The sequence below is a fragment of the Thalassophryne amazonica genome, chromosome 2 (genome assembly GCF_902500255.1).
Source record: "Thalassophryne amazonica chromosome 2, fThaAma1.1, whole genome shotgun sequence".
Lineage (NCBI taxonomy): Eukaryota > Metazoa > Chordata > Actinopteri > Batrachoidiformes > Batrachoididae > Thalassophryne > Thalassophryne amazonica.
In genome coordinates, this window is record NC_047104.1 from 73,544,757 (window position 1) to 73,562,014 (window position 17,258).

Below are 17,258 nucleotides of genomic sequence, written 5' to 3' on the forward strand. Positions count from 1 at the left end.
TAAGAGCATAGAATAATACCTGAGAGCAAGATGTCCCCTCCCAGTTTCTTTATATTTTTCTTTCCCCTTTTCTGCCTCAAAAACATTTCAGAACTATTTGATAGGAACAAGTGATATAAAAATTACAATTAACCAGCATATTAACCACATTAGAATATAGTATAAAAATATTGTGGAGGAAAAAAATAAATACATTTTTTTTAAACAAAACATATTTCCGACCTGGTCATGATTAACAAACCAAGACACTGCCAGTTACATGAGTCTAACATTTTAGGTGGGGATTTCAGGAAACTTGGTACAATTCCTTGAAATATTAAGAGACTGTGGCAATCACTTGTACTAAAACAGTATTCGCCAGCATGGGATATTGTGCTCTCAGAGCACTGTTGGGTTTTTTTGTTTTGTTTTGTTTTTCTTTTTTTCTTTTTTTTTTATAGGTAAGATAGAATTGTTCCTAAATTATTCAGCATAAAAACATTTAATGGTTTCTGATGCTTATTCCAGGTGTCTCATAGAGGCATGGTCCTTTCTTCGGCAGAACTCCAATCATCTCAACATGGCAGAGCTGCTAAATTTCTTATATGAGAGCTGCCAGGAGCTGAGCCTCATTAATGAACTTCTCAAACTGCCGCTGGGTGAACCTGAGCAGGTATGACTATTAAGTGAATGGTCAAGTAGCATGAGGCGTGTTTCAAACAAAATGTATTAGAATAGTTACTGTCTTGCTTCTAAAGGAAGATATTATGATTATAGCCATTTCAATTTATTTTCATTTATATAGTGCCAAATCACAACAGAGTTGCCTCAAAGCGCTTCACACAGGTAAGGTCTAACCTTACCAACCCCCATAGCAACAGTGGTAAGGAAAAACTCCCTCTGAGGAAGAAACCTCAAGCAGACCAGACTCAAAGGGGTGACCCTCTGCTTGGGCCATGCTACAAACATAAATTACAGAACAATTCACAGAACAATTCACGGACGAATATACAAGAAATGCTATTGGCGTACAGGACAGGAGGATCGCCAACACGAATACAACTCCCATCTCTGGATGGAGCTGCACCTTAAACAGAGAGAAAAAACAGAATCAGGCATCAGAAACACAAAAAATACTGTACAATTTGCCAGCATTAAACAACAAGAAAAACAGAGAAATACTAAGGTGATCGCAGGCCACTATCCCTAAACTTCACTAAAAGACCCAGAATTTAGGCAAAGTTGAGGCCGCAGCCCGCTCCAATTACTAATAAATGAATTAAGAGTAAAAAGCGTAAAACAAAACTGTACCAGTATGCTAGCCATATGAAAGGGAAAATAAGTGTGTCTTAAGTCTGGACTGAGAACGTAAAGCCCGTCATATTTAATGTCATTTCGAACGTAAAGCTCTGTAAGCCATGGGCCTTTTGAAGTCAGTATATAAAATTGTTCCAACACAGATCTTCCACTTTTCTTTGTGTTTTCCGTGTACACCTTGTCTGCCCACACGATTGGTCATTTGATGTCTCTTAAGTCTTGATTGGATAAATACACCTGACTGAGGTATTTATCTGTGGATAAAGCAGGGAGAGTTGGGCAAACCTGTACAGCAGGTGCTCTCCAGGATGCAGGGCAGCATTCTGTCTTCATCTCCCTGCAGTGTGTCTGCTGTATCCAGGGCATTTCCCTGACCTTATCCACATGCTAGGAAACCTCAGCACCTGCACAAGGCCCGGTGAAATATGCATCATGGATGTAGTGTCATAATTGACATCCCCTTTCAGTGCAAGTAAGTATACCTTATCTAGGTCTTTATGGAAAAAAAAAATCACCCATTGAACAGAACGTCATTCCAATGGCACCCACGGTTTGTGTGGACAGCCATGGTGTGGTGGAGACTTAGGACAAAGTCCCTGATCACCAGACAAGAGTCTGTGTTTTAGCTGAGCTCAGTTATTAAAACATTTTCTTAAAGTTGTCCAGAAATGTCAGAGAGAATCAAGTCTCAAAGCAACAGTTTTTATTTTTTCGGCAAAAGGAAGCAGCTCAGAGTCCTTGTAAAACATCAAACACCAGGACCACTTCGAATACACAAAAGATGACAATCATTTATATACATCTCGGGGGTCATATTCTCCACCGCAAGTGAGGGGATTTTCCAAACTTAGCAAATCTTACACCAATAAAAACAGCTGTCAGTGATGTAATTTTTTCCAGCAGTGTACAGGTGTGAGGAGACCACTTCATTGAAAATCCCCAGGCCTGTGAGTTCAACTCTGGGTCATCAGGCCAGTCGGGGAGGTGATGGTCTAGTGGTTAAGGTGTTGGGCTTGAGTCCAGATGATCATGGGTTCAAATCCCCGCCTGACTGGAAAATCACTAAGGGCCCATGGGCAAGGCCTTTAATCCACTATTGCTCCCGGTGTGTAGTGAGCGCCTTGTATGGCAGCACCCTGATATCGGGGTGAATGTGAGGCATTATTGTAAAGCGCTTTGAGCATCTGATGCAGATGGAAAAGCGCTATATAAATGCAGTCCATTTACCATTTGAGTCATGAAAATTTACCCCTCCTGTAAAACCCAAGTTTTCAATCCAATATTTATTTTCCTAAAAAATTAAGTGCTTGACTCAAATTACACCCTTAAATCCAAATTTTGGTCTTATAATTTCCTTTGAAAGAAAGAATACATTTTGCACACAACATATGTTCCTCTAAACATCTGTTCACTGTCATCAGAAATAAACAAACCATCTTCTGACATGTGCATATCATCATGATAAGTTTGTTATTAGCACGTCATCCGTCTTTGGCAAAAAAAAAAAAAAAATAAAAAGTGCTTTACAATGGTACCAAAGATGTCCAGTCATTGACTTACATAGGTCAGTGTTTCACAACTGCAGTCAGGCTAGAAGCACCAGGGCTCTTAAGACTTGGAACAAAACGCCTCTGTATGGTGCTGTCATCTATTACAACCCCTGGCAAAAATTATGGAATCACCAGCCTCGGAGGATGTTCATTCAGTTGTTTAATTTTGTAGAAAAAAAGCAGATCACAGACATGACACAAAATTAAAGTCATTTCAAATGGCAACTTTCTGGCTTTAAGAAACACTATAAGAAATCAAGAAAAAAAGATTGTGGCAGTCAGTAACGGTTACTTTTTTAGACCAAGCAGAGGAAAAAATTATGGAATCACCCTGTAAATTTTCATCCCCAAAACTAACACCTGCATCATATCAGATCTGCTCATTAGTCTGCATCTAAAAAGGAGTGAACACACCTTGGAGAGCTGTTGCACCAAGTGGACTGACATGAATCATGGCTCCAACACGAGAGATGTCAATTGAAACAAAGGAGAGGATTATCAAACTCTTAAAAGAGTAAATCATCATGCAATGTTGCAAAAGATGTTGGTTATTCACAGTCAGCTGTGTCTAAACTCTGGAACAACATGGGAAGGTTGTAAAGGCAAACATACTGGTAGACCAAGGAAGACATCAAAGCGTCAAGACAGAAAACTTAAAGCAATATGTCTCAAAAATCCAAAAATGCACAACAAAACAAATGAGGAACGAATGGGAGGAAACTGGAGTCAACATCTGTGACCAAACTGTAAGAAACCGCCTAAAGGAAATGTGATTTACATACAGAAAAGCTAAACGAAAGCCATCATTAACACCTAAACAGAAAAAACAAGGTTACAATGGGCTAAGGAAAAGCAATCGTGGACTGTGGATGACCGGATGAAAGTCATATTCAGTGATGAATCTCGAATCTGCATTGGGCAAGGTGATGATGCTGGAACTTTTGTTTGGTGCCGTTCCAATGAGATTTATAATGACTGCCTGAAGAGAACATGTAAATTTCCACAGTCATTGATGATATGGGGCTGCATGTCAGGTAAAGGCACTGGGGAGATGGCTGTCATTACATCATCAATAAATGCACAAGTTTACGTTGATATTTTGGACAATTGAAAGGATGTTTGGGGGTGATATCATTTTTCAAGATGATAATGCATCTTGCCATAGAGCAAAAACTGCGAAAACATTCCTTGCAAAAAGACACATAGGGTCAATGTCATGGCATAGGGTCAATGTCAACGAGCAGATCTGATTTGATGCAGGTGTTAGTTTGGGGGATGAAAATTTACAGGGTGATTCCATAATTTTTTCCTCAGAATTGAGTGATTCCGTATTTTTTTCCTCTACTTGGTCTAAAAAAGTAACCGTTACTGACTGCCACAATCTTTTTTTCTTGATTTCTTATAGTGTTTCTTAAAGCCAGAAAGTTGCCATTTGAAATGACTTTAGTTTTGTGTCATGTCTGTGATCTGCTTTTTTTCTACAAAATTAAACAACTGAATGAACATCCTCCGAGGCCGGTGATTCCATAATTTTTGCCAGGGGTTGTATAATTGCCAAGTGGTGTGTGTGGGTAGGTGGCGCTTCAAGGCTGCAGTTATGGAGAAACTGTGGAGAACTGACATTTACTGTTTGGTATGCTTATGTATTTGGGGTCAACAATGAATGCTGTGAAAACAGAAAGTTGATAGGACAAATATTTTAGGAGAAATAGTGTGCTGCAAGGCACCATGAGAGTTTGGGGTTTTGGGGTTTTAAATGTTGTGTTTCATGTTAGGAGTGTTGTTAGTGTTATTGATTTATTGTGTTTTTGTAGTTCAAGTGTCATTTTGCCATACCATGAGTGAGAACTGTAGTGCGTTTCATGCCGTCTACCACTGTCGCTGTTTGTGGGTGTGTAAAAATAGAAGCACCTGCTTGTGGGAGAATGCAGAAAAGACAAAGTTCTGCGTGCGTGTGTATGTATAACTTCATTCACAGACAAACTGGGGAGAGCTGACATTTGCTGTTTGGTATGCTTATGCATTTTGTGTCAAGGATGAACACCGCCAAAACAGAACGCTGATAGGACAAATATTTTTGGGGAAACTCCGGCTATTATCTAACAGCACCGAAAAATGGACATTAATACAATAACATGCTTTTGGAAGGCAGTATGCATTTTCAGAGTCCCTCCGTCCAGTCGCCCAAAATTACAGATATTCGCTCGTCTAACTCGGGCGAATATCGGTCATTTTGGGCGACTGGGCACGGACAGAGGGACTCTGAAAATGCATACCGCATGACAACTGCATGTTATTTGCATTATTATCACTTACTGAGATACACAACACTAACAATATTTAATGTAATTTCAAAATGCATGACACCCAGCAAACGCATACATAAAAAGATGGCTCACCTTAACTTTTGTCGTGTTTGCTGGTACCGCGCTGCTCTCCAAATTCGCCAGGGCATCCTCATCAAGCTGGCTGCTTTGGCTGCTGTTCATTGTCAGACTATACATGATAAAATCATCCAGAATATCCATATTGGGACCAACACACACTTCTCGCCTTTTCATGTTATCGTGTGTGGACAGTTCTTGGGTTGCGCATGCTATGATATCATCACTTTATGCACAGCGGGTGAGTATTGGGATACCCGCCCGTTACTGCGGGCAGGTATGGACAGGTAGCGTAAATGTAAATCTATGCTACCGGCCCAGCAACGCCTCAGTAAGTGATAATAATGATGAATATATTCTGGGGACACACACACACACACACCATTCCAGCAGGGGCGATATATCATCCATCCATCCATCCATTTTCTTCCGCTTTATCCGGAGTCGGGTCGCGGGGGCAGCAGCTCAAGCAAAGCCGCCCAGACCTCCCGATCCACACACACCTCCCCCAGCTGGGGGGCGATAAATCATCTATATATTAAAAGCGCGCGTGATTTTATTTAGTAAGTTCAATGTAAATACATAATATAATTGTAAATACAAATACTTATTTCCATTGTGGTCCATTTAAAAATCAAATGACAAAATAGAAGTAATAATAAAATAATAATAAGATAAGACTTTATTGATCTCACAGTGGAAAAATTCACAATAATAATAATCAGTGTTGTAACAAAGTAATGTAACAAAAGTAAAAGTAAAAAGTAGAAATACTTTGTTACTGTACTTTAGTAGAATTTTGACATATCTGTACTTGCACATGCTGACGCACAGCATTGTGCGCTGGAGTCCAGTGCACATTCTGAGTTAACAAACACTTAAGTGGAAAACTTCAGTACTGACAAAACTGGCCAGCGTGTCTGTTTTAATTTATTTTTAATTTTCGCGGAGGGGTGCTGAGTAGGGCTGCAGCTATCGATTATTTTAGTAATCGAGTATTCTATTGATTATTCTGGTGATTAATCGAGTAATCGGATAAAAAGTACTTCTGCGTTTTTAAACAACATCAATAGTCCAGGGCTCTCCCTAAGCAATGGCACAATGTCACTTCGCCAGAGTGTTGGCATTTTGCTGAAATGGCGATGGGATGTGGCTTTCTGTTTTGTTTTCTCTAACTTGTAAAATTTAACCATTTTTAAGTTTTGTTTTTGTTTTTTTAGAAAGGTTGTTGGACTGGGTCCCTGCATGATTATTTTTTTTTAATCCCTCTTTCTCTGCAACTCAGCAGATGCATTTCAGCAGGCGGTTGAACATGCAAGCCTCAGAGTCAGTTTTTTTAAGTTACCGTGTTTGTGAAGTGTTGTGTGTTGCCTAAAAAAAGCAAAAACACTCATTGTGAGTCTGAGGGAAACACAGAAGAAAGAGTGGACTTTTTATTTATTTATTTATTTTCATTTATATAGCGCCAAATCACAACAGATTTGCCTCAAAGCGCTTCACACAGGTAAGGTCTAACCTTACCAGCCCCCAGAGCAACAGTGGTAAGGAAAAACTCCCTCTGAAGAAGAAACCTCAAGCAGACCAGACTCAAAGGGGTGACCCTCTGCTTGGGCCATGCTACAAACATAAATTACAGAACAATTCATGGACGAATATATAAATAATGCTATTGGCGCACAGGACAGGAGGGTCGCCAACACGAATACAACTCCCATCTCTGGATGGAGCTGCACCTTAAACAGAGAGAAAAAACAGAATCAGGCATCAGAAAGACAAAAAATACTGTACAATTTGCCAGCATTAAACAAGAAAAACAGAGAAATACTAAGGTGATCGCAGGCCACTAGCCCTAAACTTCACTAAAAGACCCAGAATTTAGGTAAAGTTGAGGCCGCAGCCCACTCCAATTGCTATTAAATGAATTAAGAGTAAAAAGCGTAAAACAAAACTGTACCAGTATGCTAGCCATATGAAAGAGAAAATAAGTGCGTCTTAAGTCTGGACTTGAAAATCTCCACAGAATCTGTTTTATTGATGCAGGGAGATCATTCCACAGAACAGGGGCATGATAAGAGAAAGCTCTGTGACCCGCGGTATTCTTATTCACCTTAGGGACACAAAGTAGTCCTGCACCCTGAGAACGTAAAGCCCAGGCCGGTACGTAAGGTTTAATTAGGTCAGCTAGGTAGGGAGGTGCATGAATAATTTTATAGGTTAGTAGCAGAACTTTAAAAGCTGATCTCACTGTCCCAGTGAGATCAGATTGACAAACTTCTGCTGTTTGTCAATGTAGTTGGGGACAGAGCTGTGACTCGCATGGTCTGACAGCCCCTCACACTGGGCAGAGAGAGACAGCAGCAGTCCCTCCCCACATAGAGCAGACTGTGTTTTTTTTTTTTTTATAGACAAACACCCTGCTTCACTTTAAATGCACAGTAAGTCTATTTCAGATGATCAGCGTGGACCATCTTTCTCTTAAAAGGCTTTTACTCTGTGTCACGTTGGAAAGCGGTAGCTATCATTGCTAATTTGATTAGCTGTTATGCTCCAGTATTCTTCTGTTTTTTTTTCCTGCGAATGTTACAGCACCCACATAGGCCTGGCATATGTACTACAACGTTAAACGAAGCTTCGAGGCACAGAATTTGCCTCGAACATTTTTTGTAATTGAATTATTCGAGTTACTCGACTAATCGTTTCAGCCCTAGTGCTGAATAAAAGGGTCACCACAGTTTGGATTAGAGAGCACAAAGAGCGCTGTGTTTGGTTGCTTTGCAGTGGTTGGTGGTGGTGACGCTTGAAAAGTTGTTTTTGGGGGGCAGAACTATGTAGCTATAAATTACTGTTCTGTTTCACAAGAGCCTGGTTGTTGTGTTTAACAGAAAAGTGTGTGTAGGTCTTCCAGGAAAAACACTGCGTCTTCAGAAAAAGAAAGGCAACTTTATTTACAGCTATATACGTCCACCTGTTGCTCACTCACCCCATCACTCATCTTGTCACCAACGCCAACGGCTTTCTTTTCTGTCGCTGTTTGACTCTCCACTCGTTTTGGATTTTACTTTTACTCAGTACTGAAAGTACATTTTATATGAGAAATTTACTGTTGATACTTACTACAGTAAATGTCAGATACTTTAAGAATTTTACTCAAGTTATATTTTTAAAGGAGACTTTAACTTTTACTAGGGATGGATATTGATAAGATTTTATCTATTGATACCATTATCGATTGCGCTTATCAATACCTCTTGTGAATTTTCTGTGTACTAAAAGTAGGCTTTACAGGTTTTCTATGTCAGCAACATTTTATTGACTCTTAAAGTAAATAAATGTGAAATTGGTCACTGGATCCTTAAACTCTGGACATAATAAACTCTACATGGTGGATCCTTGATCTCTGGACATAAATAGAAATAAACAATCTGTAGCTATTGTCAAAAGCATTTCCTTTCAGACATTATTGGCATTAATGTCTTTTCATACATCTGTGCTGAGCTTTTGCAGCTGACTGCGCTGCACGTCAGGATGTAATTCATAAAAAATGCAGGACATCTCATTTTGGGAGGAAATAATGTTTTAGTCGATTGTAGTTTATTGTCTGTGTTACAGGGTTTGGAAAGACGTGTCATTTTATTTAAAGCAGCAATTCGTTTTGAAGTTATTAACTCCGACCGGACTCTGTCTCATCAGAGAGCTGCGCAGCGTTTGGAGCTGTGCCAATGGAACAGAGGATGATTCTCGTTTCTTGACTGCAACAAGACACGAGTCCCAGTTAGTGAGGATAATCCACACAAAAGTGACTTATGATTGATGTAGTTTAATGGCTTTGAGAGGGTTTAAGAAGCTGACTTTTTGCTTATGAAGAGCAATGGATCAAAGCCAGTGGATCGAAGTATTGCTTCATTGATTCACGCTTTGAACTGGAGCCGCGCTGCAGAAACAGTTGATTACAGACCCGCTGCAGTGTCTGCAATCAACATAGAGGAATTATCATTTTCCCGACAAGCATCCTCAAAAATAACGGCTGCTCTGAAGGACTGATAAGGGAATCGTTAAGCAAAAAGACTATTGATATCGGTGGATTGAAACTTTTACCAAAGTAATTTTATGCTAAGATACTTGTACTTTCACTCAAGTATCACTTTGAGGTACTTTATACAAGACTGATGATAATAATACTGCTAATAGTAATAATAATAGTGTGCATATGATAACAAGACCCTAAACAATTTATAAATATAAGACAGTAAATTAACATTTTAAAATGATGCAGTTAACAGGAAATAAAACAGTCGAGTTCTTAACTGTTGAGGTCTAAGGATCTAAAAACATTCTGGACTCACACGCCAGTCTAACTCATTATAGAAACTTTGCACAATTTATTACCATCCTTTAACAATGTCAGCAACATATTTTATAAATACTCCCCAATCTTGAGCCCATGGATCCCCATGGGCAACACGCTAGTTACTCCTTCAGTTTGTTTCAAGCACCTCAGCCTCATAAGCCCAAGTCCCAGGGACACAAATTTCACTGTCAAAGTAAATGAAAACATGGAAGCACACTGCTGATGGCTGAATCATGGAAATCATTTAAAGCTCACATCTCTGTCAACATCAGACAGTCTAAAACCCAGGCTGCCTGACTGTTCTCTTCAGCTTCCTGAGTGCCATGTCTTATCATTCAGCAGAAATCAATGATTCCACAACAGTCACAGCATCTTCTGCAAAGTCCATGTTCAGTGAACCTTTCCACATGAACAGACACCAAGGTCAGTGAACTTTATGACTGTACCTCATCCATGCAAGCATTGAATGCTGTAGAACTCTGGCCCCATCCCTGACTGATCGTAGATATCAGAGACTTTTCCTCCACTGCGCATAATGCTCATAGTACCTATGATGTCCAGCAACTTAATGGGGATTCTGTATAAATAATATATAACATGCTGTTCTTTTCAAATGTTTTGTGTAAGAAAATTTACATTTTATCAAGTTTTTAGCAAATATGCATCTGTGTGCTTCCCGATTCCCAGTCCTTAAATGTGCTTGATGAAATGTTTTGCTACTCGTAGTTTAATCATAGTAGAGTTGTATGCAAAAGTTTCGACACCACTGATAGTTTTCATGATTTTCCTTTATACATCATTGGTTGTCTGGATCAGAAATTTCAGTTAAATATATCATATAGCAGACAAACACACTGATATTTGAGAAGTGAAATGAAGTTTCTAGTATTTACAGAAAGTGTGCAATAATTATTTAAACAAAATTGGGCAGGTGCATAAATTTGGGCACCCTTGTTGTTGTTTTATTGTTTTGAATACATTTAGCACTAATTATTGGAACACAAAATGGGTTTAAGCTCACTGACGCTTGACCTCCTTACACAGGTGAATCCAATCATGACAGAGGGTATTTAAGGTGGCCATTTGCAAATGTTTCTCCTCTTTGCATCTCTTCTAATGAGTGGCAACATGGGAACCTCTAAACGACTCTCAAATGACCTGAAAACAAAGATTATTCAACATCATGGTTTAGGGGAAGGATTCACAAAGCTATCTCAGAGATTTCAGCTGTCAGTTTCCACTGTGAGAAACATAGTGAGGAAATGGAAGACCGCAGACACACTACTAGTTAAGGCCCAAAGTGGCAGGCCAAGAAAGAAGTGGCAGTGAGAACAGTCATAGTCAGCCCACAGACCTGCATAACAAAGGGGCGGTATGCATGGCAGAAAAAGAACACAGCCTTCCAACAAAAACACTTGCTACCTACAGTAAAATTTGGAGGTGGTTCCATCATGCTGTGGGGCTGTGTGGCCAGTGGGCTGTCCATGCTTGGAAACTAACCAACCTGACTGAACTGGAGATGTTTTGTAAAGAAGAATGGTCCAGAATACTTCAGCCAGAATCCAGCATCTCATTGGATGCTATAGGAAGCATTTAGAGGCTGTTATTTCTGCAATGTATTTTTTTCTGTTGGGGTTCCCACATTTATTGAGAGGAGCCTTCAGCTTTCAGGCTCCTCTCCTGTGGAACCAGCTCCCAATTCGGATCAGGGAGACAGACACCCTCTCTACTTTTAAGATTAGGCTTAAAACTTTCCTTTTTGCTAAAGCTTATAGTTAGGGCTGGATCAGGTGACCCTGAACTATCCCTTAGTTATGCTGCTATAGACTTAGACTGCTGGGGGGTTCCCATGATGCACTGAGTGTTTCTTTCTCTTTTTGCTCTGTATGCACCACTCTGCATTTAATCATTAGTGATTGATCTCTGCTCTCTTCCCCAGCATGTCTTTTTCCTGATTCTCGGCCCCAACCAGTCCCAGCAGAAGACTGCCCCTCCCTGAGCCTGGTTCTGCTGGAGGTTTCTTCCTGTTAAAAGGGAGTTTTTCCTTCCCACTGTCGCCAAGTGCTTGCTCACAGGGGGTCGTTTTGACCGTTGGGGTTTTTCTGTAATTATTGTATGGCTTTTGCCTTGCAATATAATGCGCCTTGGGGCAACTGTTTGTTGTGATGTGGCATCTATAAATAAAATTGATTTGATTTGATTTATGCACCTGCCGAACATTTCTGTAAATCCTATAAACTTTATTTCACTTCTCAAATATCACAGTTTGTCTGCTATATGATATATTTAACTGAAATTGCTAATCCAAACAACTAATGATTTAGAAAGGAAAATCATGGAAATCATCACTGTGCACAAACCTTTACATATAACTGTATCTCCGAATTGGTATCTAAATAAAAATGTTGTGTTCGTGTGTTTCAGGAATTCTTGGAGAAGTTCTTCCAGGGATCCGGCGGTCTTCAAAACAGAGAACTCCTGATGGTTCATTACCTCCAACAGGCCAAATACATACCTGCCTTACAGCTGAACCACAGCCTCAAAATGAACCTGGTGGTATGATACACACATGTATCATGTAGAGGTGACAAAATTTGTTTGATGTACAAATAACTGAGATGCAAGTTTTCCAGATATTCTCAACTTTTTTCTTTCTTTTTTTTTTCTTTTTTTTTTTGCACCGAATGACAATTTTCCAGAACATAGATATGGCTGTGGCCATTTATGTGGCTTTGCTTTGCTTGTTTGAACGAGCAGTGAGCAATATGAAATTCAGTCATTTCAATAGGAAATCTGGCCAGGACTGTAGTGTTCACTATGTCTGTAGAATAAAAGTCTATCCAACTTGGAGGGGTGCTTGTGACCTATCGTGGGGTTTTGGGCATGTTTAAAAATCCAGAGACGTGAGGCTTTAGCTAAGCTAATCTTGTAGCTACTGCATTCAAGATCAAGATATTTTGAGAATGTTGTTTGAGGCCGTGTCAACACACATTACAAATTCAATGTGTTACCAAACACAATTACTACAGACGTTATTGCTAAGTTAGCGTGATGTTAGCTCCATTTTCTTCTGACTTTAATGCTGTTATCAGAGCTGTTAGTGCATTATCATCACCACTAACTCAACGGCAGTGTGTAGCAGCAGACTGACAAAGCAACAAAGGAAATTCCTCTATGTAAAATGTTACTTTCGTAAAATAACTGTTGAGGAAAGTGTAATGCACGGACCCACAACAGGGGGCGCAAATGAACGGTCAATAGATAATCCAATAAATACAATTTATTGACAAATGTGCACAACAGGTCGAATACTGCTTTTAGACAGTCAATTACAAAATACAATAGGTGACGTGTGGGCAGGCCCGAGGGTAGGAGATGCCTACCCAGAGAAGAGCCGGGCCCCACAAGGTTCCGCCGCCAACGAAGACCTGCAGTACACTGAGGCCGCCAAGTCCCGAGTCCCCAGGTGGCCTCTGCTTCAGCTGTCAGATCCGGTACTGCTGGCAGGAACAAAAACAGGTTAATGGTGGGTGTGTGGACACCCAGTAAGCAGTCAGCAAACTCACAGTTCTTATCCACTTGGAGGGGACACCTCCAACTCAGGAACAATTCAACGGCAGAGCCTGAACCACTACTTATTGTAAGTGGAGCGAGGAGTGAAGATCGTCACTCCTCCACCGTCCACAAACCCAGCTCCAGCTGCGAGTAGAATTCCAGGTACTCCTGCAAAAGGTTCAGAACAGACAAGGTACGTGCGTTCGGCACAGAAAAACGGCTGAGAGAATTACCTGTGTGGTAAACTGATATCTCGGCAGAGATGTGGTGTCTCCTCCAGGCTTTTATGGTGCAGTGATGATGATTAGTGACAGCTGTCAGTCCTGGCTCCTGGGTAGTAACTGCGCCCTCTGGTGCCTGAAACCCAACTACAGGCAGGGCGCCCTCTGGCGTAGGCCAGCAGTACCTCCTCTTCGGGCGGCCCACACAACAGGACCCCCCCCTCAACGGACGCCTCCTGGCGCCCGACCAGGCTTGTCGGGGTGTCGCTGGTAGAACTCGGCCAGGAGGGCCGGATCCAGGATGAAGCTCCTTTTCACCCAGCAGTGTTCTTCAGGTCTGTAACCTTCCCAGTCCACCAGATACTGGAGACCCCGACCCCTCCGGCGAACATCCAAGAGTCTGCGGACTGTCCACGCAGGCTCACCGTCGATGATGCGGGCAGGAGGCGGCGCCGGTCCGGGGGTGCAGAGGTCCGAGGTGTGGTATGGCTTCACTTTGGAGACATGAAACACGGGATGAATCCGCAGTGAAGCTGAAACTCCCAGCTTCACTGCGGCTGGACTGATGACTTTAGTGATCTTGAAAGGTCCGATGTATCTGTCCATGAGTTTTGGTGACTCCGTGTTGAGAGGAATGTTCTTGGTTGAAAGCCAGACCTCCTGCCCAGGCTGATAGTCTGGGGCCGGGGTGCGTCGCCGGTCTGCATGGCTCTTCGCCCTCGTCCGGGCTTTCAGCAGGGCAGAGCGGGCTGTACGCCACACCCTACGGCACCTCCTGAGGTGGGCCTGGACCGAGGGAACCCTGACCTCTCCCTCCACAGCCGGAAACAATGGGGGCTGGTACCCCAAACATGCTTCAAATGGGGAGAGGCCGGTTGCTGATGAAACCTGACCGTTATGAGCGTACTCGAACCAGGTCAGATGTTGACTCCAGGCCGTCGGGTGCGCGGAGGTCAAACACCGTAGGGCCTGTTCTAGCTCTTGATTAGCCTGCTCTGCTTGTCCGTTGGTCTGTGGGTGGTACCCAGACGAAAGGCTCACGGTGGCCCCCAGTTCCCTACAGAAACTTCTCCAGACTTGCGAGGAGAACTGGGGACCACGATCCGAGACGATGTTCGCAGGGATACCATGCAGACGTATAACGTGGTGGTCCAGGAGGTCTGCAGTCTCCTGGGCCGTCGGGAGCTTCGGGAGGACCACAAAGTGGGCCGCCTTGGAGAACCGGTCCACTATCGTCAGGATGGTTGTCATTCCCTGGGACGCAGGGAGACCTGTGACGAAGTCCAGGCCGATGTGGGACCAGCGGCAATGAGGCACTGGCAGCGGCTGGAGGAGTCTCTTCTCCGGTTGGTGGACTGCCTTGCCTATGGCACAGGTGGTACAGGCCCGGACATACTCCCGGACGTCGGCTTCCAAAGACGCCCACCAGAACCGCTGCCGAACAACTGCCACGGTCCTTCGCACCCCTGGATGGCAGGTGAGCTTAGAACCGTGACAGAAGTCCAAAACTGCAGTCCTAGCGTCTGGTGGGACGTACAAACGGTTAGGTGGTCCACCGCCGGGGTCTGGGTGACGTGTCAGGGCCTCCCTGACGATGTTCTCCACGTCCCACGTCAGTGTGGCGACGATAGTGTACTCCGGGATGATGTTTTCTGGTGGATCCGACAGCTCCGCTTTGACTTCTTCTTCATGCACCCGGGACAGTGCGTCTGACTGCTGGTTCTTAGTCCCGGGGCGATAGGTGATCCTGAAGTCAAAACGTCCAAAAAAAAAAGGAGACAGACGGGCTTGCCTGGGGTTCAGACGCTTAGCGGTCCGGATATACTCCAGGTTCCGATGGTCGGTGAAAACCGTGAATGGAACCACAGCTCCCTCCAACAAGTGTCTCCACTCCTTCAGGGCCTCCTTCACCGCCAGGAGCTCCCGATTGCCGACTTCATAATTCCGCTCTGCTGGTGTCAACCTGCGGGAGAAATAGGCACAGGGGTGGAGAACCTTATCGCACTCCCCACTCTGGGACAGCACGGCTCCTATCCCTGAGTCAGAGGCATCTACTTCCACAACAAACTGGCGGCTAGGATCAGGCTGCACCAGAACTGGCGCAGTAGAGAACCGGCGTTTCAACTCCCTAAACGCGGCTTCACACCGATCTGACCAGGTGAAGGGAACTTTTGGGGAGGTCAGGGCTGTAAGGGGACCAACAACCTGATTATAGCTCTTGATAAACCTCCGATAGAAATTAGCGAAGCCGAGGAACTGTTGCAGCTTCCTACGGCTTGCCGGTTGGGGCCAGTCTCTCACTGCCGCTACCTTAGCCGGATCAGGGGCGACGGAGTTGGAGGAGATTATGAACCCCAGGAAGGACAAAGAAGTACGGTGGAACTCGCACTTCTCGCCCTTCACAAACAGCTGGTTCTCCAACAACCGCTGCAGGACCTGACGTACATGCTTAACATGAGTCTCAGGATCCGGGGAGATGATGAGGATATCGTCTAGGTATACGAAGACGAACCGATGCAGGAAGTCCCGCAAGACGTCATTTACTAATGCTTGGAATGTCGCAGGGGCGTTAGTGAGGCCGAACGGCATGACCAGGTACTCAAAGTGACCTAACGGGGTATTAAATGCCGTCTTTCATTCGTCTCCTTTCCGGATCCGAACCAGGTGATACGCATTTCTAAGATCCAATTTAGTAAAAATTTTGGCTCCATGCAGGGGCGTGAACACTGAATCCAACAGGGGCAACGGGTATCGGTTGCGAACCGTGATCTCGTTCAGCCCTCTAAAATCAATGCATGGACAGAGTCCACCGTCCTTGCCCACAAAAAAGAAACCAGCACCTAACGGAGAGGACGAGTTCCGGATCAACCCGGCACCTAAAGAGTCCCGGATGTAGGTCTCCATCGATTCTCGCTCGGGGCTTGAGAGGTTGTACAGTTTGCTGGACGGATACTCAGCGCTCGGGATTAAATCAATGGCACAATCATACGGTCGATGCGGAGGAAGCGTGAGTGCCAGATCTTTACTGAAAACGTCAGCAAGATCATGGTACTCAACTGGCACCACCGTGAGATTGGGAGGGACTTGAACCTCCTCTTTAGCAGTCACACCGGGTGGGACCGAGGATCGTAAACACTCCCGGTGGCAGGTTTCGCTCCATTGAGCCATAACCCCAGACAGCCAGTCGATCCGGGGATTGTGCTTACTAATCCATGGATAGCCCAAAGTAACTCTGGAGGTAGAAGGTGTTACAAAAAACACAATCTCCTCCCTGTGATTCCCTGACACAACCAGTGTTACGGGCTGGGTCTGGTGTGTGATTAGTGGAAGAAGGGTGCCATCTAGTGCCCGTACCCTCACTGGTGAAGGAAGAGCCACTAGAGGGAGCCCTACTTCTTTAGCCCATCTGCTATCTAGCAGATTCCCTTCTGACCCCGTGTCGATTAGTGCTGGGGCTTGAAGGGTTAAATCCCCACAGAGGATCACAACTGGGATTCGTGCGGATTTACGTGCATTACCCGCGTGTGTGTTATGGCCCACCCTAAGCCCATTCTCTAAGGGTGAGTGTTGGTGTTTAACCTCTTGGGGCATTGTTTCTGCACATGCTCATTAGAGCCGCAGAAAAAACACTCTCCGCGGGCCAGCCTCCTCTGTCTGTTTTCTAATTTTATTTTGGCCCTGCTCGTGTCCATAGCTTCGTCAGCAGGGGGAGCTGTCGTCACATGGAGTGTGGGGAAGGCGGGGCTGCTTCGGACCGGGAAGGGAGAGGGGCGGCGCGTGCCCGGCAACGTCCTTCGTCTCGCTCCCGTCGACGTTCTTCCAATCTGTTGTCTAAACGTATAACTAAATCAATAAGCCCGTCTAAATCCCGCGGCTCATCTCTACCCACCAGGTGCTCCTTTAG

General features: G+C 43.8%; 1 protein-coding gene across 1 annotated transcript in view; it reads left to right on the plus strand.

Moving 5' to 3' along the window:
* The window catches only part of ahctf1 (AT hook containing transcription factor 1), a 119,206-nt gene that overhangs the window by 77,638 nt on the left and 24,310 nt on the right, over nt 1–17,258 (plus strand). The window contains exons 23-24 of the mRNA XM_034187987.1: nt 508–652; nt 12,003–12,134. Coding sequence (XP_034043878.1) covers nt 508–652; nt 12,003–12,134 — 277 coding nt within the window. The remainder of the gene's footprint in view (nt 1–507; nt 653–12,002; nt 12,135–17,258) is intronic.